Source organism: Chrysochloris asiatica, unplaced genomic scaffold (genome assembly GCF_000296735.1).
Source record: "Chrysochloris asiatica unplaced genomic scaffold, ChrAsi1.0 scaffold00004, whole genome shotgun sequence".
In the NCBI taxonomy this organism is placed as follows: Eukaryota; Metazoa; Chordata; class Mammalia; order Afrosoricida; family Chrysochloridae; genus Chrysochloris; species Chrysochloris asiatica.
Window position 1 is genome coordinate 19100927 of NW_006408522.1, and position 15268 is coordinate 19116194.

At 38.2% G+C, this 15268-nt stretch overlaps 1 protein-coding gene across 1 annotated transcript in view; it reads left to right on the top strand.

Moving 5' to 3' along the window:
- WDR72 (WD repeat domain 72) overlaps positions 1 to 15268 on the top strand; it is a 300638-nt gene that overhangs the window by 166125 nt on the left and 119245 nt on the right. Inside the window, exon 18 of the mRNA XM_006831859.1 lies at positions 1569 to 1761. Within this exon, the coding sequence (XP_006831922.1) occupies positions 1569 to 1761 (193 nt within the window). The remainder of the gene's footprint in view (positions 1 to 1568; positions 1762 to 15268) is intronic.

Sequence of the window (15268 nt, forward strand, 5' to 3'; positions counted from 1 at the left end):
CAAACAAATGTATGGCAAAGTTAAAGTGAGAGGAATTCAAGTCATGTCAAGTTGCTTATCATGAATAAAGAATACAGTGTAGCCTATCATGCAATATACACTAATCAGCATCATTCACCTATGTTTTTGTGATATATAGTGGTATGTGTTAGTAAACATCATAGATAGCAGTTAATACAATATTTCATAACATAGTAAGTGGTGGTAGACATGCTCCATCAATTAACTACACGTAGAACATTCTGTATAACTACACTACACGTGAGTGTTCATGGCATGCAATATATAGCTATTACAATGTTAAATATCTCATCACATGGTATTTATAATTCATCATTATTTACCTCCTGTAATCAGTACTTCTTGTTAGTATACATGATATGCAATTATTGAATCACATCATTCACTACCTCTTTTCACAACCCAACTGAACACTTGAGTGTAAACAGTAAGTACATGGATGGGTATAATCAGTGATCAGGAAGCTTAGAAACCACAAAAATTAAAGTGACAGGCCCAGTGCCTTCTACACCAGTAGTTCATGAGCACCTGTCACCAGCATAAGGTTCTGAGTGACCCTGGAACCTTAAAGACTCATGCTACCAAGATACTTAAGATAGATGCTTAGATGATTGAATGTTCTGTTTTGGGCCACAGCAACTCAAGATCACTAGGCATCCTGTAGGCCAACTACAAATAATAAGGGAGGGCAGTAGCAACTTTGGAATGTGGATCTACTTGACAGAGGACAACCTTCTAAGGGGAAAAGCAACAGGCAGTGGGATGTAGCTTATGAAAGCTCTAACTGTTGGCCACAGAAGAATGATGACAATGTATACCTAGATCAAAGCGACCCTGCTTGTTCTCTCACTCATTCAACTCCTGGTTTTCTTAGATCCGGTCTTTCTCCTGTACCTTGCTTCAGTCTCTTGCCAGTAAGAATCCTGGGCAAGATGTCACTAGCTTTGCACTGAAGAGTGAGGGGACAGACTCTTTGGGGAAACATACAATGGACAGGACATGATACAGGGGTTAGAAGACTTGTCAACCAATAACTTGGGGTGCCATATTCCAAATTTCTAAAATGAAAATACTGGTTTATATATTCTTTGATAAGAACCCTTCCCCTTACCCCTACCTAACCAAAGATTCCTGATTGGGTATGTACAATTAGAACACACACCTTGCAATATTTCAAGCTATATGGAGTCACAATAATGCAGTTTACTAAGATTTATTATTAAAGTACTTTTCTCAAATTTCTGCACTATAAAACCTAGTTTAAATACAGGCTGTTATTTATTTTTGTTTGTGTTTGTTTTTAACTAAATAGTGCTTTAGAATTTTATCTTCTGACAAAATTGAAAATAGCCTAGTTAGAAGGAAACATCATTTTAGATGTCAGATCTTAACTCTGTATCAGTTATTTTCGATGCTAATTCTGAGGGAACAGAGTATTATAATTTATGTGAAACCAGTCCCAATCAAAATTCTAGGATTTGGATTTTGAATAAGAACCCACACGTTGGCAATAGCATTAAAAAGAATTCATTTCTTAAATGTCATAGACAATGGAAGCAATACAGGCTGTTCTTTTGGCGGAAGTTCGAGAGCACCTGAAGACCTTCAGAAAGATGCCAGTCAAGAGTCCAGTAACATCCACACTAGAGCAAGGTAACTGTGAGCTGATGCAGGCCCTACCAAAGATGGAAGACACTGAGCAACTAGAGTTACAGTGCGTCACAAACAAACCTCTGCAAAGTAAGTACAAAATGTAGTGGTGTGCTCTTCTGTTAGAAATGTTTCTAATATTTAGAGTTTGTTGAGAATGTGAGTTCACAATACATCATTTCCATGAGAAACCAAGCCTGCTGTTTTGTTTCTGACCTACTCTGCTTCCAATTTCACATTATTCTTCTCACATTTGTAAAGAATTTCCAAGTGTTATTAAAATCAGTAAATGTTTTCTAGAAGAAAAATTTATCTTATTAAAAAAAATTGAAGATACCTTATTAATAATGCAAACAAGTGACAGTAATAGCTTCTTGTTGTTGTTAAGTGCCTACAAGTCGGTTCTGACTCATAGGGACCCTGATAGGGTTTCCAAGAAGTGGCTGGTGGGTTTGAACCGCCACCTTCTTCAAATTGACCTATTGGTTCAATGCTTCTCCTGCAGTGCAACATCAGGACTCCACTGGGATGTGTATTACAAATATCCCACCACCACCATTGCAATCAAGCCAGTGGGTCCTAATTGTTTTTATTTAGCTTAGTGGTTATGAATCGGGCTCTGGGCGCTGAACTGCATGGTCAGCAGTTGGAAACTACCAGCTGCTCCGCGGGAGAAAGATGAGGCTTTCTGCTCCCGTAAAGATTTACAGCCTCGGAAACTGTGTACAGGGTCGCTATGGGTCGGAACCGACTCGACAGCTATTAGCAACAACTTGGATAAAAAAAATATATCTGTTAATTTTTCTTTAATAGAATAAGAAAGATAGTGCAGAAAATTAAACTGATTATCTATGTGGACAATTTGATTTTATAACAAACTTTAACATTATAACTTCATAATGATAATGTTTGTGGTTTATAAATATCAAGTAAATCTAAATTTCAGCTTTAAAATGATATCCATTTTATAAGTCCATTAGCTGTAATTTTTTACGAAGTGAAATAAAAATTTAATGATCAACTTATTCATGAGCTTTTGAAGAATAAATTAATTTATCATGAGTGAACAAATGTTTTTATCAGGCAAATGTGTTTTAAGCTTACATCTCCCAAATGGCTAAAAATTGTCATATACTTCTTGTAGCTCTCAAAAAGAATTTTTCTTTCGATGTAAAATGTCATATCATAGAACAGATGTAATATAATAAATGTATTATAATTATTTCTTATTATTTTTATAAGACTACTAAACTCTGGTATAAGGAGCTCTGGTAGCATAGTGGTTACGAATCGGGCTGCGAACCGCAAGATCAGCAGTTCGAAACTACCAGCTGCTCCGCGGGAGAAAGATGAGGCGTTCTGCTCCCGTGAAGATTAACAGCCTCGGAAACCCTGTGCAGGGTCGCTATGAGTCGGAACCGACTCCACGGCACATAACAACAACAACAACGAAACTCTGGTAGCATAGTGGTTACGAATTGGGCTGCGAACCGCAAGGTCAGCAGTTCGAAACTACCAGCTGTTCTGCAGGAGAAAGAAGAGGCTTTCTGCTCCCATAAAGATTTACAGCCTCGGAAACCCTGTTCAGGGCCACTATGGGTAGGAACCGACTCTACAGCACTTAACAACAACAACAGCAACTAAATTGAAGAGTGTTGCATATGCGAACTGGTGTGTATCAAGAAAATTACCATTCGGCATATTCATTAAAGGCTAGTGATCAAAACAAGTAAAATAATTTCCAAATGCTACGACAGCTATTTTGTTGTTGTTAAGTGCCATTGAGTCGGATTTCTGAGGAGCAACTGGTGAGTGAACCGCTAACCTTGCAGGTCAAACAGATCTTGTGGTCCAGTGCATTATCCTACAGCACAGAAGCCAGATTGTTATTTCAGGTCTCTTTGTTTGTTTGTCTCTGTTTTCCCAGAAGTTAGCTTAGCTTTAATTGCATAAAAACTAACCTATGTGAAGTGTCTTTTCCCCCTTCAAACCATGCCTCAATCCCTGTATCCTAGAGCCCTGTTGTCCCAAGGTTGTGCATGCATCATCATTTACATCTGTCCCACTTAACCACTGTGAACCCACCTAACTGTTCTCCCATCTACCTAGTTCTTCCATCCCCTCACCCTTCTTGTGTATTGCCCCCCTCCCCGCACCCAGCTATCCTGCATCTATTCCTTACCCTGTGCTCTATATTCCCCTCCCTCTCTCTCCTCCTCTCATCCCGTACATCCTGGGGATCAGCAAATATATATATAATTTTTCCCCCTTTTAGTGTGGGTTCTTTCTCTTACTCTTTTACAATAACAGTGCTATGCAGTAGTTCTCCTTTTGTGACTGACTAAGTGTGGTGCTGTGGGTTAATGTGCCAGACAGCAAAGCCATTTGAACTGCAAGGTCGCTGGTTCAAGTTCACCAGCTGCTCCTTGGAAACCCTATACAGGGTTGCTGTGGGTCAGAATCGATTTGACGGCACTTGACAACAACAACAACAACAATTTCACTCAGCATAATGTCCTCAAGGTTCATCCTTGTTATGTGGTGACTTTCAGCTTCTGTGTTGTTCTTCAAGGTAGCATATTATTTCATTGTGTACCACAGTTTGTTTATCCATTCTTCAATTGATGGGTACTTAGGCTGTCTCTATCTTTTTGCTATTATAAATAACACTGCTATGAACATTGGTGTGCATATATCTACTAGTGTTATGGCTTGTTTTTGTTGTAGGTAAATACCAAGTAGAAGAATTGCTGGGTCATAAGGTATTTCTATTTTCAACCCTCTGAGGAAGCGCCATATTGCTTTCCAGAGTGGTTGGACCACTTTGCAATCCCACCAACAATGTAGGAGGGTCCCAGTCTCTCCGCATCCTCGCCAGCATGTATTGCCCTCTACTTTTTTGATCTTTGTTTTTATTGCTGGTGTGAGCTATCTCATTGTTGTTTTGATTTGCATCTTTCTAATGGCTAGTGATCGTAATATTTTTTTCATGTGTTTGTTGGCTGCCCAGATCTCTTCCTTGGTGAAGTGTCTGTTCATGTCATGTGCCCATTTTTTAATTGGGTTATTTGTCCTTTTCTTGTAGAGGTGTTGTAGTATCCTATATATTTTAGAAATGACTCCCTTGTCTGATGTGTAGTTGCAAAAAATATTTTCCCATTCTGTGGATTCGCTTTTTACTCTTTTGGTGATGTCTTTTGATGCACATAAGTTTTTAACTTTTAGTATGCCCCACTCATCTATTTTGCCTACTTTTGCTTGTATACTTTTCACAATGTTTGGTAGTCTGTGCATTCCCAGTATTAGAGCCCTCACATTTGTCCCTATTTTTTCTTTGATGTCTTCCAAAATTTTGGGATTCACATTTAGGTCTTTAATTCATGCTGAGTTGGTTTTTGTTTATGGTGTGAGGTAAAGATCTTGTTTCAATCTTTTGCATATCACTTTCTGGTTCTGCCAGCACCATCTGCTAAGGAGACTATCTCCTCCCCATGTTACATACCTAGACACTTTGTCAAAAATCAGTTGGCTGTATGTGAATGGGTTAATTTCTGGATCCTCGATTCTCTTCCATTGATCAATGTATCTGTCATTGTACCAGTACCAGGCTGTTTTGACCACTGTAGCAGTGTCATAGATTTTGAAATCAGGAAGTGAGAGTCTTCCAACTTTGTTATTCTTCTTGAGCAATGCTTTGCTTATTCTGGGTCTCCTTACTTTCCAGACAAAGTTTGTAATTGTCTTTTCCTTCTCTTTGAAGAATGTCGCTGGAATATGGATTGGGATTGCATTATATGTGTATATTGCTTTGCATAGTATTGACATTTTCACGATGTTGAGTCTTCCTGTCCAGGAACATGGTATGTTCTTCCACTTTTGTAAGTTTCTTTTGGTTTCTCGTAGTAGTGTTTTGTAATTCTCTTTGTATAGGTCCTTTGTTTCTCTGGTTACATTTATTCCTAAATATTTCATCCTTTGGGTGGCTATTGTAAATGCTATTTCTTTCCTAATGTCTTTTTCAGCACTATCTTTGTTATTATAGAGGAATCCAACTGATTTTTGTACATTGGTCTTATACTCCGCCACTTTGCTGAATCTTCCAGTGAGGTGTAGTAACTTTTTTTAATTGAGTCTTTGTGGGGTTTTCTATGTATAGGAACATATTATCTGCAAATAGAGAGAGTTTTATTTCTTCTTTGCCAATTTGGATGCCTTTAATTTCCCTTCCATGCCATATGTTGTTGTTGTTGTCAGGTGCCATCAAGTCGGAACCCAACTCATAGCAACCCCATGCACAGCAGAATGAAACAATGTCCAATCCTGGGCCAACCTCACTACCGCTGCCACACTTGACAACATCATTGATGCCACCTGGCTGATCCATCTTGTTGGGGGTCTTTCTCTTTTTCTCTGACCCTCCATCTTACCCAGCATGACTTCCTTCTCCAGCGACTGTTCCCTCCTGACAATATGTCCAAAGTATGAGAGAGGAAGCTTAGCCATCCTGGCCTCCAAGAAGCACTCTGGCTGCACTTCTTCCAAAACAGATCCATTGGTTCTTTTGGCAGTCCATGGCACTTTTAGTATTCTCTTCCAACACCACAACTCAAAGTCATCAGTTCTTGTACGATCTTCCTTATTCACTGTCCAGCTTTCGCATCCGTATGAGGTTATTGAAAATACCATGGCTTGGGTCAGGTGCACCTTAATCCTCAAGCTGATATCTCTGCTCTTCAACACTTTAAAAAGTTCCTGTGCAGCAGATTTGCCCAATGCAATACGTCGTCTGATCTCTTGACTGCTACTTCCATGAGTGTTGATAGTTGATCCAAGAAGAATGAAGTTCTTGACAACTTCAATCTTTTCTCCATTGACAAGAATGTTGTTTATTGGTCCAGTGGTGAGGATTTTTGTTTTTCTGACATTGAGATGCAATCCATACTGAAGGCTGTGCTCTTTGATCTTCATCAGTAAATGTTTCAAGTTCTCTTCACTTTCAGCAAGCAAGGTTGTGTCATCTGCATATCGCAGGTTATTAATGAGTCTTCCTCCAATCCTGATGCCATGTTTTTCTTCATAGAACCCAGCTTCTCAGATTATTTGCTCAGCATACAGGTTGAATAAGTACGGTGAAAGAACACAACCCTGTCGCACACCTTTCCCAATTTTAAAACATTCAGTGTTCCCATGCTCTGTTCGAACAACTGCTTCTTGGTCAAGGTACAGATTTCTCAGAAGTACAATTAAGTGTTCTGGAATACTCATACTTCTCAATGTTGTCTATAGCTTGTCATGATCCACACAATTGAAAGCATTTGTGTAGTCAATAAATCATAGGTAAACATCTTTCTTCTATTTTCTGCTTTCAGCCAAGATCCACCAGATATCAGCAATGATTTCAAAACAATATTGAAAAGGAATGGTGACAAAGGGCATCCTTATCTGGTTCCCGTTCGCAGAGTGAAGGCTTTCAGTTTCTATCCATTGAGAGTGATGTAAGCTGTTGGTTTTGTATATATGCTCTTAATTATGTTGAGGAGTTTCCCTTCAATTCCTACTCTGTTGAGTGTTTTTATCAGGAAAGGATGTTGCATTTTGTCAAATGTCTTTTCTGCAACAATCGATATGATCATGTGGTTCTTTTCCTTTTTCTTATTTATATGGTAGCTTACATTGATTGTTTTTTAATGTTGAACCATCCTTGCATCCCTTTTATGAAACCCACTGGTCATGATATATTATTTTTTTGATGTGCTGCTGGATTCTGTTGGCTAGGATTTTGTTGAGGATTTTTGCATCTATGTTCATGATGGATATTGGTTTGTAGTTTTCTTTCTTAGTGATGTCCTTCTCTGGTTTTTGGATGAGGGTTATGCTTGCTTTATAAGAAGTGTTAGGAAGTTTTCTGTCCTCTTCTATATTTTGGAATAATTTCAGTAGAGTTGTTGACAGTTCTTCTCTGAATGTCTGGTGGAACTCACCAGTGAAGCCATCTGGGCCTGGACTTCTTTTGGTTGAAAGTTTTTTTGATGACATGACCAATTTCTTCTTTTGTTATAGACCTGTTCAGGTTTTCTACTTCACTCTGTGTAAGTTTTGGTAGATCGTGTTTTTCTAAAAATGCAGCTGTCTCTTCTAAGTTTTTGAATATGTTGGAGTACAACTCTGCATAGTATTCTGTTATTATCCTTTTGATTTTGTTTGGTTTCCATTGTGATATCCCCCATGTGGTTTCTAATACAAGTTATTTACAAAATATTGTGTATATTTTTTTCTTGGGAAGTACTGCATGCAGAAAAATATTAACTGCAAGTAAATTTCAGTGGGAATTTAAGTGGAAATCCCATAGCACCTTTAAAAAGGAAAATTTACAGGTATATTGGGTATTAACATTGCCTTTTTTCCTCCTTGGGAGAATATTTCCTTTTAAACTATTTGGAGCAACTTAGTAAAATTACAATGCCAGTTGTTTGTAGTGTGTTGATTTTTCAAACAAGCAAAAAGGATAACTTAATGTTCTTTATTTCAAATGTCTGGAGACAGAAGGCTAAGGTGATTGTATAGGACTTTTCATCAGTTGTGATTATTCCTCACATCTTACAAGCAGATTGGTCATTGCCACATCTATCATTGTATGAAACATGCTTATGAGGAAATGGCATATGATTTTCATTTTTATCAAGTCCTTAATCATTTATCCCCTGTGAGCTACCCACCTTCTGTCTGCCCCCATACAATTTCTTTTGTCTTTCTTGGTTTTGTAGTGACGCATCTTACTTGTGAATCATTCGCAAAGATAGAGGTGATGGCTTTGTTATACATGTTTGCTCATAAACTTCTGGGTGGAATATGTTTGATATACTAGCATTATCGTGGCCCATAGGAAATAATAACAACAGCAATAATAGTTATTAGGTTCTTACTACACTCTAGCAACCAAGATAGAAGGCCGGGCTATATCCCTTCATCATATTTATTCAATATATATGCTTATCAAATCATCAGAGAAGTGACTTTATGAAGAAGAACATAACATCAAGACTAGAGGAAGGCAGCATGAAAAAACAACCTTGCTTGCTGAAAGTGAAGAGCTCTTGAAGCACTTACTGATAAAGATCAAAGACTATAGCCTTCACTGTGGATTACACCTTAACATAGTGAAAACAAAAAACCCTCACAACTGGACCAATAAGTAACATCACAGTAAATGGAGAAAAGTTTGACATTATGAAAGATAATTTCATTTTACTCAGATCCATTATCAGCAGCCATGGAGGCAGCAGTTGGGAAATCAAATAACAATGCATTGGTCATATCTGCTGCAAATGATTGCTTTTTATTATAAATCAGATCTATCACTTTGAAACTAAGGTTCACTTGAACCAAGCCATATTTTCAGTTGCCTGATAGGCATGTGAAAGCTGGACAATGAATAAGGAAGACAGTAGAAGGACAGATGCCTTTGATTATGTTGGTGAAGAATCTAATTGTACCATGGACTGCCAGAAGTACAAACAAATGTGTATTGGAAGAAGGAGCGTCAGAGTACTCCCTAGAAACAAGGATGGCAAGACTTCATCTCATGTACGTTGGACATGCTAGCAGAAGGGTCCAGTCCCTGAAGAAGGACATCATGTTAGCAAATTAAATGGTCATTGAAAAAGAGGTAGACCCTCAATGAAATGCATTGCCACAGTGGTTGTAACAATGGGCTTAAGCATAAGAATGTTTGTGAGGGTGGCACAGGTTTAGGCAGTGTTTCCTTCTCTTGTACATAGGGTCATTATGGATTCTAACAGATTTAATAGTAGCTAACAAAATCAATATACATATATACCTTACTGTCCTTTTTTTCTTAAATCCTCATATAGTCCACTCAAGTTCTTTGACTCCACATTCTAAATAGGAATCATTTGTATAAACAACTTCAGTTTTTTGAATGTCAGTGTTCATAGGAAATGAAATTACATAGTACTAGCTGTCAAGAACTCTGAGAAAGAAAGATTCCTATGGTGTTGTCTGAATAATCCATTAATTTGATATACTATTTTTATATACTAACTTGATATTAATTTTAATATTTGGCATAGTAATTATATATGTTTCTTATATACATAGAAGTAGATACTTAATCATAAAAATAAGTTCACTATGGTTCCAGCTAAAACAGCTTGAGCTCCACCAGTGGTGTGTCTCTTGTACTTTGAGACACGTTGCCTATTATTATCCCATCTATGAATGAAGAAATTGTGACTTAAGAAAGGGATGTGCCTTGCTACAGTCACAAAATTACTGAAAACAGGGACGCACATCCAGAGAATCTATTAAAGATTGGTCTCTTAATTTAGTAAACTACATTTCCATACTGGCAGCATGAAGGAAATTTGCCCTAAATCAGTTTGATCTAAAAATTGAGCAATTTATTGAGTGGTTTTGCTTAGATTTTTTTGCCGTTCTCATAAATCTTACTTTCTATTACCAAAGAAAATGTAGAGCATTCAATCCTGACCATCTCAGCTCTCATTACAAAGAAAATCATGCGAATCCTTGAACTGTTTGTACATGTGATGAATCTAGAAAACAATGGAAATCAAGTAAAATGAGATTTGAAATATAATGTGTTTCAACCCTATTAATTTTATATCTTTTTGTTGTTGTCTTCACTTGATCCATTTCACAGCATGTGTTTTATTTGAGGACTTAATATTCATGTGTTAGAATTTTGTGGGAGAATGTTAAATTTTATCTGAGTTTTGTTTTCATAATGATTACAGCTCTATCTTCTCTGAATCTTTTTAGTAAGAAATTATAAAATTAACACTCACATTTTCGTGAAGATGTATTGCTTTTAAAATAGCAATGGCTTCTATTATTGAAATGCATTTGAAAGTTATTTTCCTTTCCTATTTTCTTTATACATAATTTCAATCAGTTTAAACAAGTGCTTTAAAATGTTCCATTAAATAAATTGGTTGAAATAGGAATGGAGGCTTTGTAGATAAAACTGTCACCTTGAAATTATTGACTGAATTTAAATTTCATGTTAAACTGTGCAGTTGTGAAGATGATGCTTCCAGTATGGGTGCTGAAAATAATCTTTATTACACGCATCATTTTCAAAGACTTAGCTACAAAGTTAAGTCATGAAGATGTGCTTGTTGTTTAAATGAAGCTATACATTTGTAATAAATTAATGAAATAAGCATCTGTTCAACAGAAAACTGTTGTGGCTCAGCAGAAAGACTGGCTCAGAGCAGACTCCCTCTTCCTGCTGAGCTCGTTTAGAAGGAAATCTGCGTATTTGTGAAAAGTGTTTGAGACATAGTTGACTACTTCAGAGGAAAACTCTGTAACTGATTTTATTTATAGTTACCATCCCCAACTCCAAGTGAGGTCTCCAGGCCTGATTATGCAGGTCTTGGAGCTCTTCTTTATGAACACAAAATTCCTTCAGGAAAGGTCTACGTGATACCAGTGAGCAAGGAGCAGAGAAGTTATGAGAGGCACATCATTGAAGACCTTGTATTTCATAGTGAAGGTTTGGACATCTCTGAGTAAGATGGGGGACCATTAAACAGACAGGTGGCACACATTTTCTAATGTGATTCTATCAGCTCCTGCATAGGAGTTTAGGATAGAAGCCCTTAAGACCAGCAGGGTGGTCATTATAAATTTAATCCAGATGATGGCAGTTTGAGGCATAGTTTTAACCTGGACAGCAAAGCAGAGAAAAGTGCTGACATTGTGACTATCTCTGGAATATTAGCTGACAGAATCTGCTGGATTGGATATGGGGATGAGGGATAATACAGATCTAAAGTCCTGGTGTGGCGCTATAGGATAAGCACTGAACTGCTAATCACAAGGTCATCAGTTCAAGTCCACCAGCCACTGCTTGAAACCCTATATAGGGTCCCTATGAATTGGAACTGAATTGGCAGCACTTAATAACAAGGAGCTCTGGTAGTGAAGTGGTTACAAATCGGGCTGCGGACCTTAAGGTCAGTGGTTCGAAACTACCAGCCGCTCCGCGGGAGAAAGATGAGGCTTTCTACTCCCGTAAAGATTTACACCCTCGGAAATCCTGTACAGGGTCGCTAAGGGTGGGAACCGACTCGACGGCACTTAACGACAACAACAACAACACTGAACATACAGGTGCTCCATTTATTAAAGGAGCTCTGGTAGCGTAGTGGTTACGAATCGTGCTGCGAACCTTAAGGTCAGTGGTTCGAAAACACCAGCCGCTTCACGGGAGAAAGACGAGGCTTTCTACTCCCGTAAAGATTTACACCCTCGGAAACCCTGTACAGGGTCGCTATGGGTCGGAACCGACTCAATGGCATTTAACAACAACATATTTACATATATTTTTCAAACATTTTTGTTATGTGCCATGGAGTCAGTTCCAACTCATAGTGACCCTGTACAGGGTTTCTGAGGCTGTAATTTTTTTTATGGGAGCAGAAAGCCTCATCTTTCTACCGCGGAACTGCATGATTGCCCCTGGTGTCCAGGCTGGATTGTTAGGTGAGGTTTGCTGTGTCCCATATGTAGTTCCAAATGTACTGAAGAAAAAGTGGAAGGTCCTAGGGCTACCCCTGATGGGTTCAGTTTCCAGCAAACCTGGTTAGGTGATCCAGAGACTTTATGTTGCCCTTTTAATTAAACTGTTGTTGTTAGGGGCCATCAGGCGAGTGGTGGTTAATTAAACTAACTCTCAGAAAATGGACAAGAGGTATAAAATACGTTTCCTGCAAAGTAACCATGAGTTCAAAATAATACTAAATAATGCAAAATTACGCAAATAAGGTATTATGGCATTGCCAAACTTTTCTTAAGTTACTTCAGGAAGTATGTGTGTGTGTGTTTACTTCCTGTTTTTGAAATCCTTATTTTTGTGCATATTTTATAGTGGACATAATATTAATACACTAACAGCTTTACTGAGTCTATAGAAAACACACACATATTAGTAGTGCATGCCTCCAAGCTCCTCTTGCAATTGGTGGATTGATTTGGAACAGCAGCTGGGATACGTTTCTGGTGGTGACTTGGTAGTCTATAGTGGTTATTGCTAGATCTCTAAGATCTAAGAGCTCCTCTCTGCCTCTATGCACTGATCCAAGGGTTGGTGATATCACCAAGAACAAGTAAGAACTTTCCATCTGAGGATAAAAATCAGCATCAAGGTAACCATAAAAGTGTATCAAATGATACTGCAAAAGCTCTAGAAACCACACATCAAAAACACTTAATCCAGTCTTTGTGGGTCAGGAAGTCTCTTAGAAGACAAACTGAAAACTGAAAGAGGACCAAGATTTAACTAAGCAAATGGTTAGATCCCCAAAGCCACCTAAGTTCCTTTATCCCCCAAGAGTTCCAAAACTCTAAGGAAAAAAAAAAAAAAAAAAGCTTAAATTTCTTTTCTGTAGATCATCTGGGTCATCTTTAAATCTCATTGTGCCCCATCTCCCTTCCTCCACCTATCAAACTCTAAGGAAAAAAAAAAAAAAAAGGTTAAATTTCTTTTCTGTAGATCATCTGGGTCATCTTTAAATCTCATTGTGCCCCATCTCCCTTCCTCCACCTATCAGCCTTTCAGGACAACAACAACAACGATGGTGATAATGATAACAATAGCTAACTGTGGAATCATGAATTCAGTGACACAACTCTTTTATCCAAAATTGTCTTAACTCCCACCAACTGATTGGATGGGACCAGGCAGATAGGGTGTATGGGACTCTTAACAATGGAAGTGGTTAGTTTTGCCATCCTGCTAGGTTTAAAAGGAGCCAACTTAGAAGCAGGAACAGACAATCCCAGAACCATCAAGAAAGAAGAAGCATGAGCTGAGCATGAGAGGTGGCAGAAGTAGAGGCATGGGGAGACAGAGCAGATGTGGGCTTCCCAGTCCCTGGAACACGTAAAACTGAGTGCCTGTGGACAGGCCACTGACTTGTGGAATGTGCCCTTTGGGCATATCCACAAAAATTATTTAAAATTACTAGTATACACTCTATACATTAAAAAAAAAACAAAACAATACAATGTTGTAATTTGGGTTTAATATATGCCTTGTCTTATTTTTCACTTCTTATGAAAGTGATGGAGAAATTCCATAAGTACCATTTTCCCTGTATAAAATCTCTTGAACATCTTTACTGCTTCTGCCCTCTCTGTATCATGTGAAAGATTGCATTGTTTTAGAAAGACTAGTGGAGTTCACTGTTCTTTTTCCAAATGTAGTTTCATCTTTCATGGGAATTGAGATTGATGATTTTCATCTTGGCATATGAAGAACTGCAGTATTCCATCATCTTTTTTCCTTCTGCGCAGTCAGAATGCCAACCTGACCAAATGAACAGACAGTAGCATCGAGGCATTGAATTAAATATTTCCTTGGTAACAGTTATGCAGGCTCTGCTTTATTGATTATTGTCTGCATACCCATTTAAATGTATTGACAAAGAAAAAGTGATCTAGATTCTGTCACTGCAATCAATGTGCTTTTCACTATTGTTCTCTCAAGCTGAGTCTGGCCTCCCGACACTGACCCCTCAAGGACAGGGACCAGATCTATTTATCTTTTTTCTTCTCATCACCTAGCATGGTCCATCTCCTAGTAGCTGGTAATAAGTGCTAATTGAATAGATGGATGAGTAGATGCCTAGAAGGATAGTTTGTGCTAGAGATTCAGCCAACTCCTAATTAGGAAGAGCTAGAGGAGGCAAGGCAAGTCAGCTGGTTGTTTTTCTTTCGTAGCCAGATATAGTCTTGAACATACACTGTAATTGTGGCTCTGTAAGCACCATCATCCTGAGACTGTGTGATACACACTCACCAGGTTCACAGTAAATTAAAATGGATATATAAATGAATCTATCTTGTAAGCCTCTAGTAAACTTCTTTTTCCTGAGGGTTAATTATTTGGCTCTTTATTAGACATCTGTGATGATCTGCTTTCAATCTGTTATTCTTTTTCTTAACTGATTTCCCCATCACCCAAGTTAACATGATAACAATCTGTTATTTTTTTCAAGAGCCCTGAGTCTTGCCTGAAGCTGGTCTTATTTTCCCCCATTCAGCAGCGCTTTTACTGTGGTCAGTCCCTTCATGCCCAACTCTTGGCAGGAAGTATTTAAGTAGCTGTTTCTCAGACACATTTTCCTCAGTTATTTTGTATTTTTTTATTTTTTGTTGTGGATTTTGTATAAGTTTACAGGGCAGATCATCAGTTTTACATTCAATAAATCATACAACTTGTTACATCACAATGCTTACATTCCCCTCCATGTACCATCAGTTAACAGTATTTCTCTCTATTCACTTTAGAAAAACAAACAAACAAAAAAAACAAAAAACCACTCAGGCACATATAATAATTTACGCCACCAAAGGGCACATTCTGCAAGCCTGCCTCCTGCCCTAGCTTCCCATGAGTCTAGAGTCCTCAGCTGCCATCTCTGCCTCCATCTCTAGTGTCACTGTTTCTCTGGATTGTTGTTGTTGTTGTTAACTGCTATCGATTCAGTTCTGACTCATAGCTACCCTGAACAGGGTTTCCGAGGCTGTAAATCTTTACGGGAGCAGA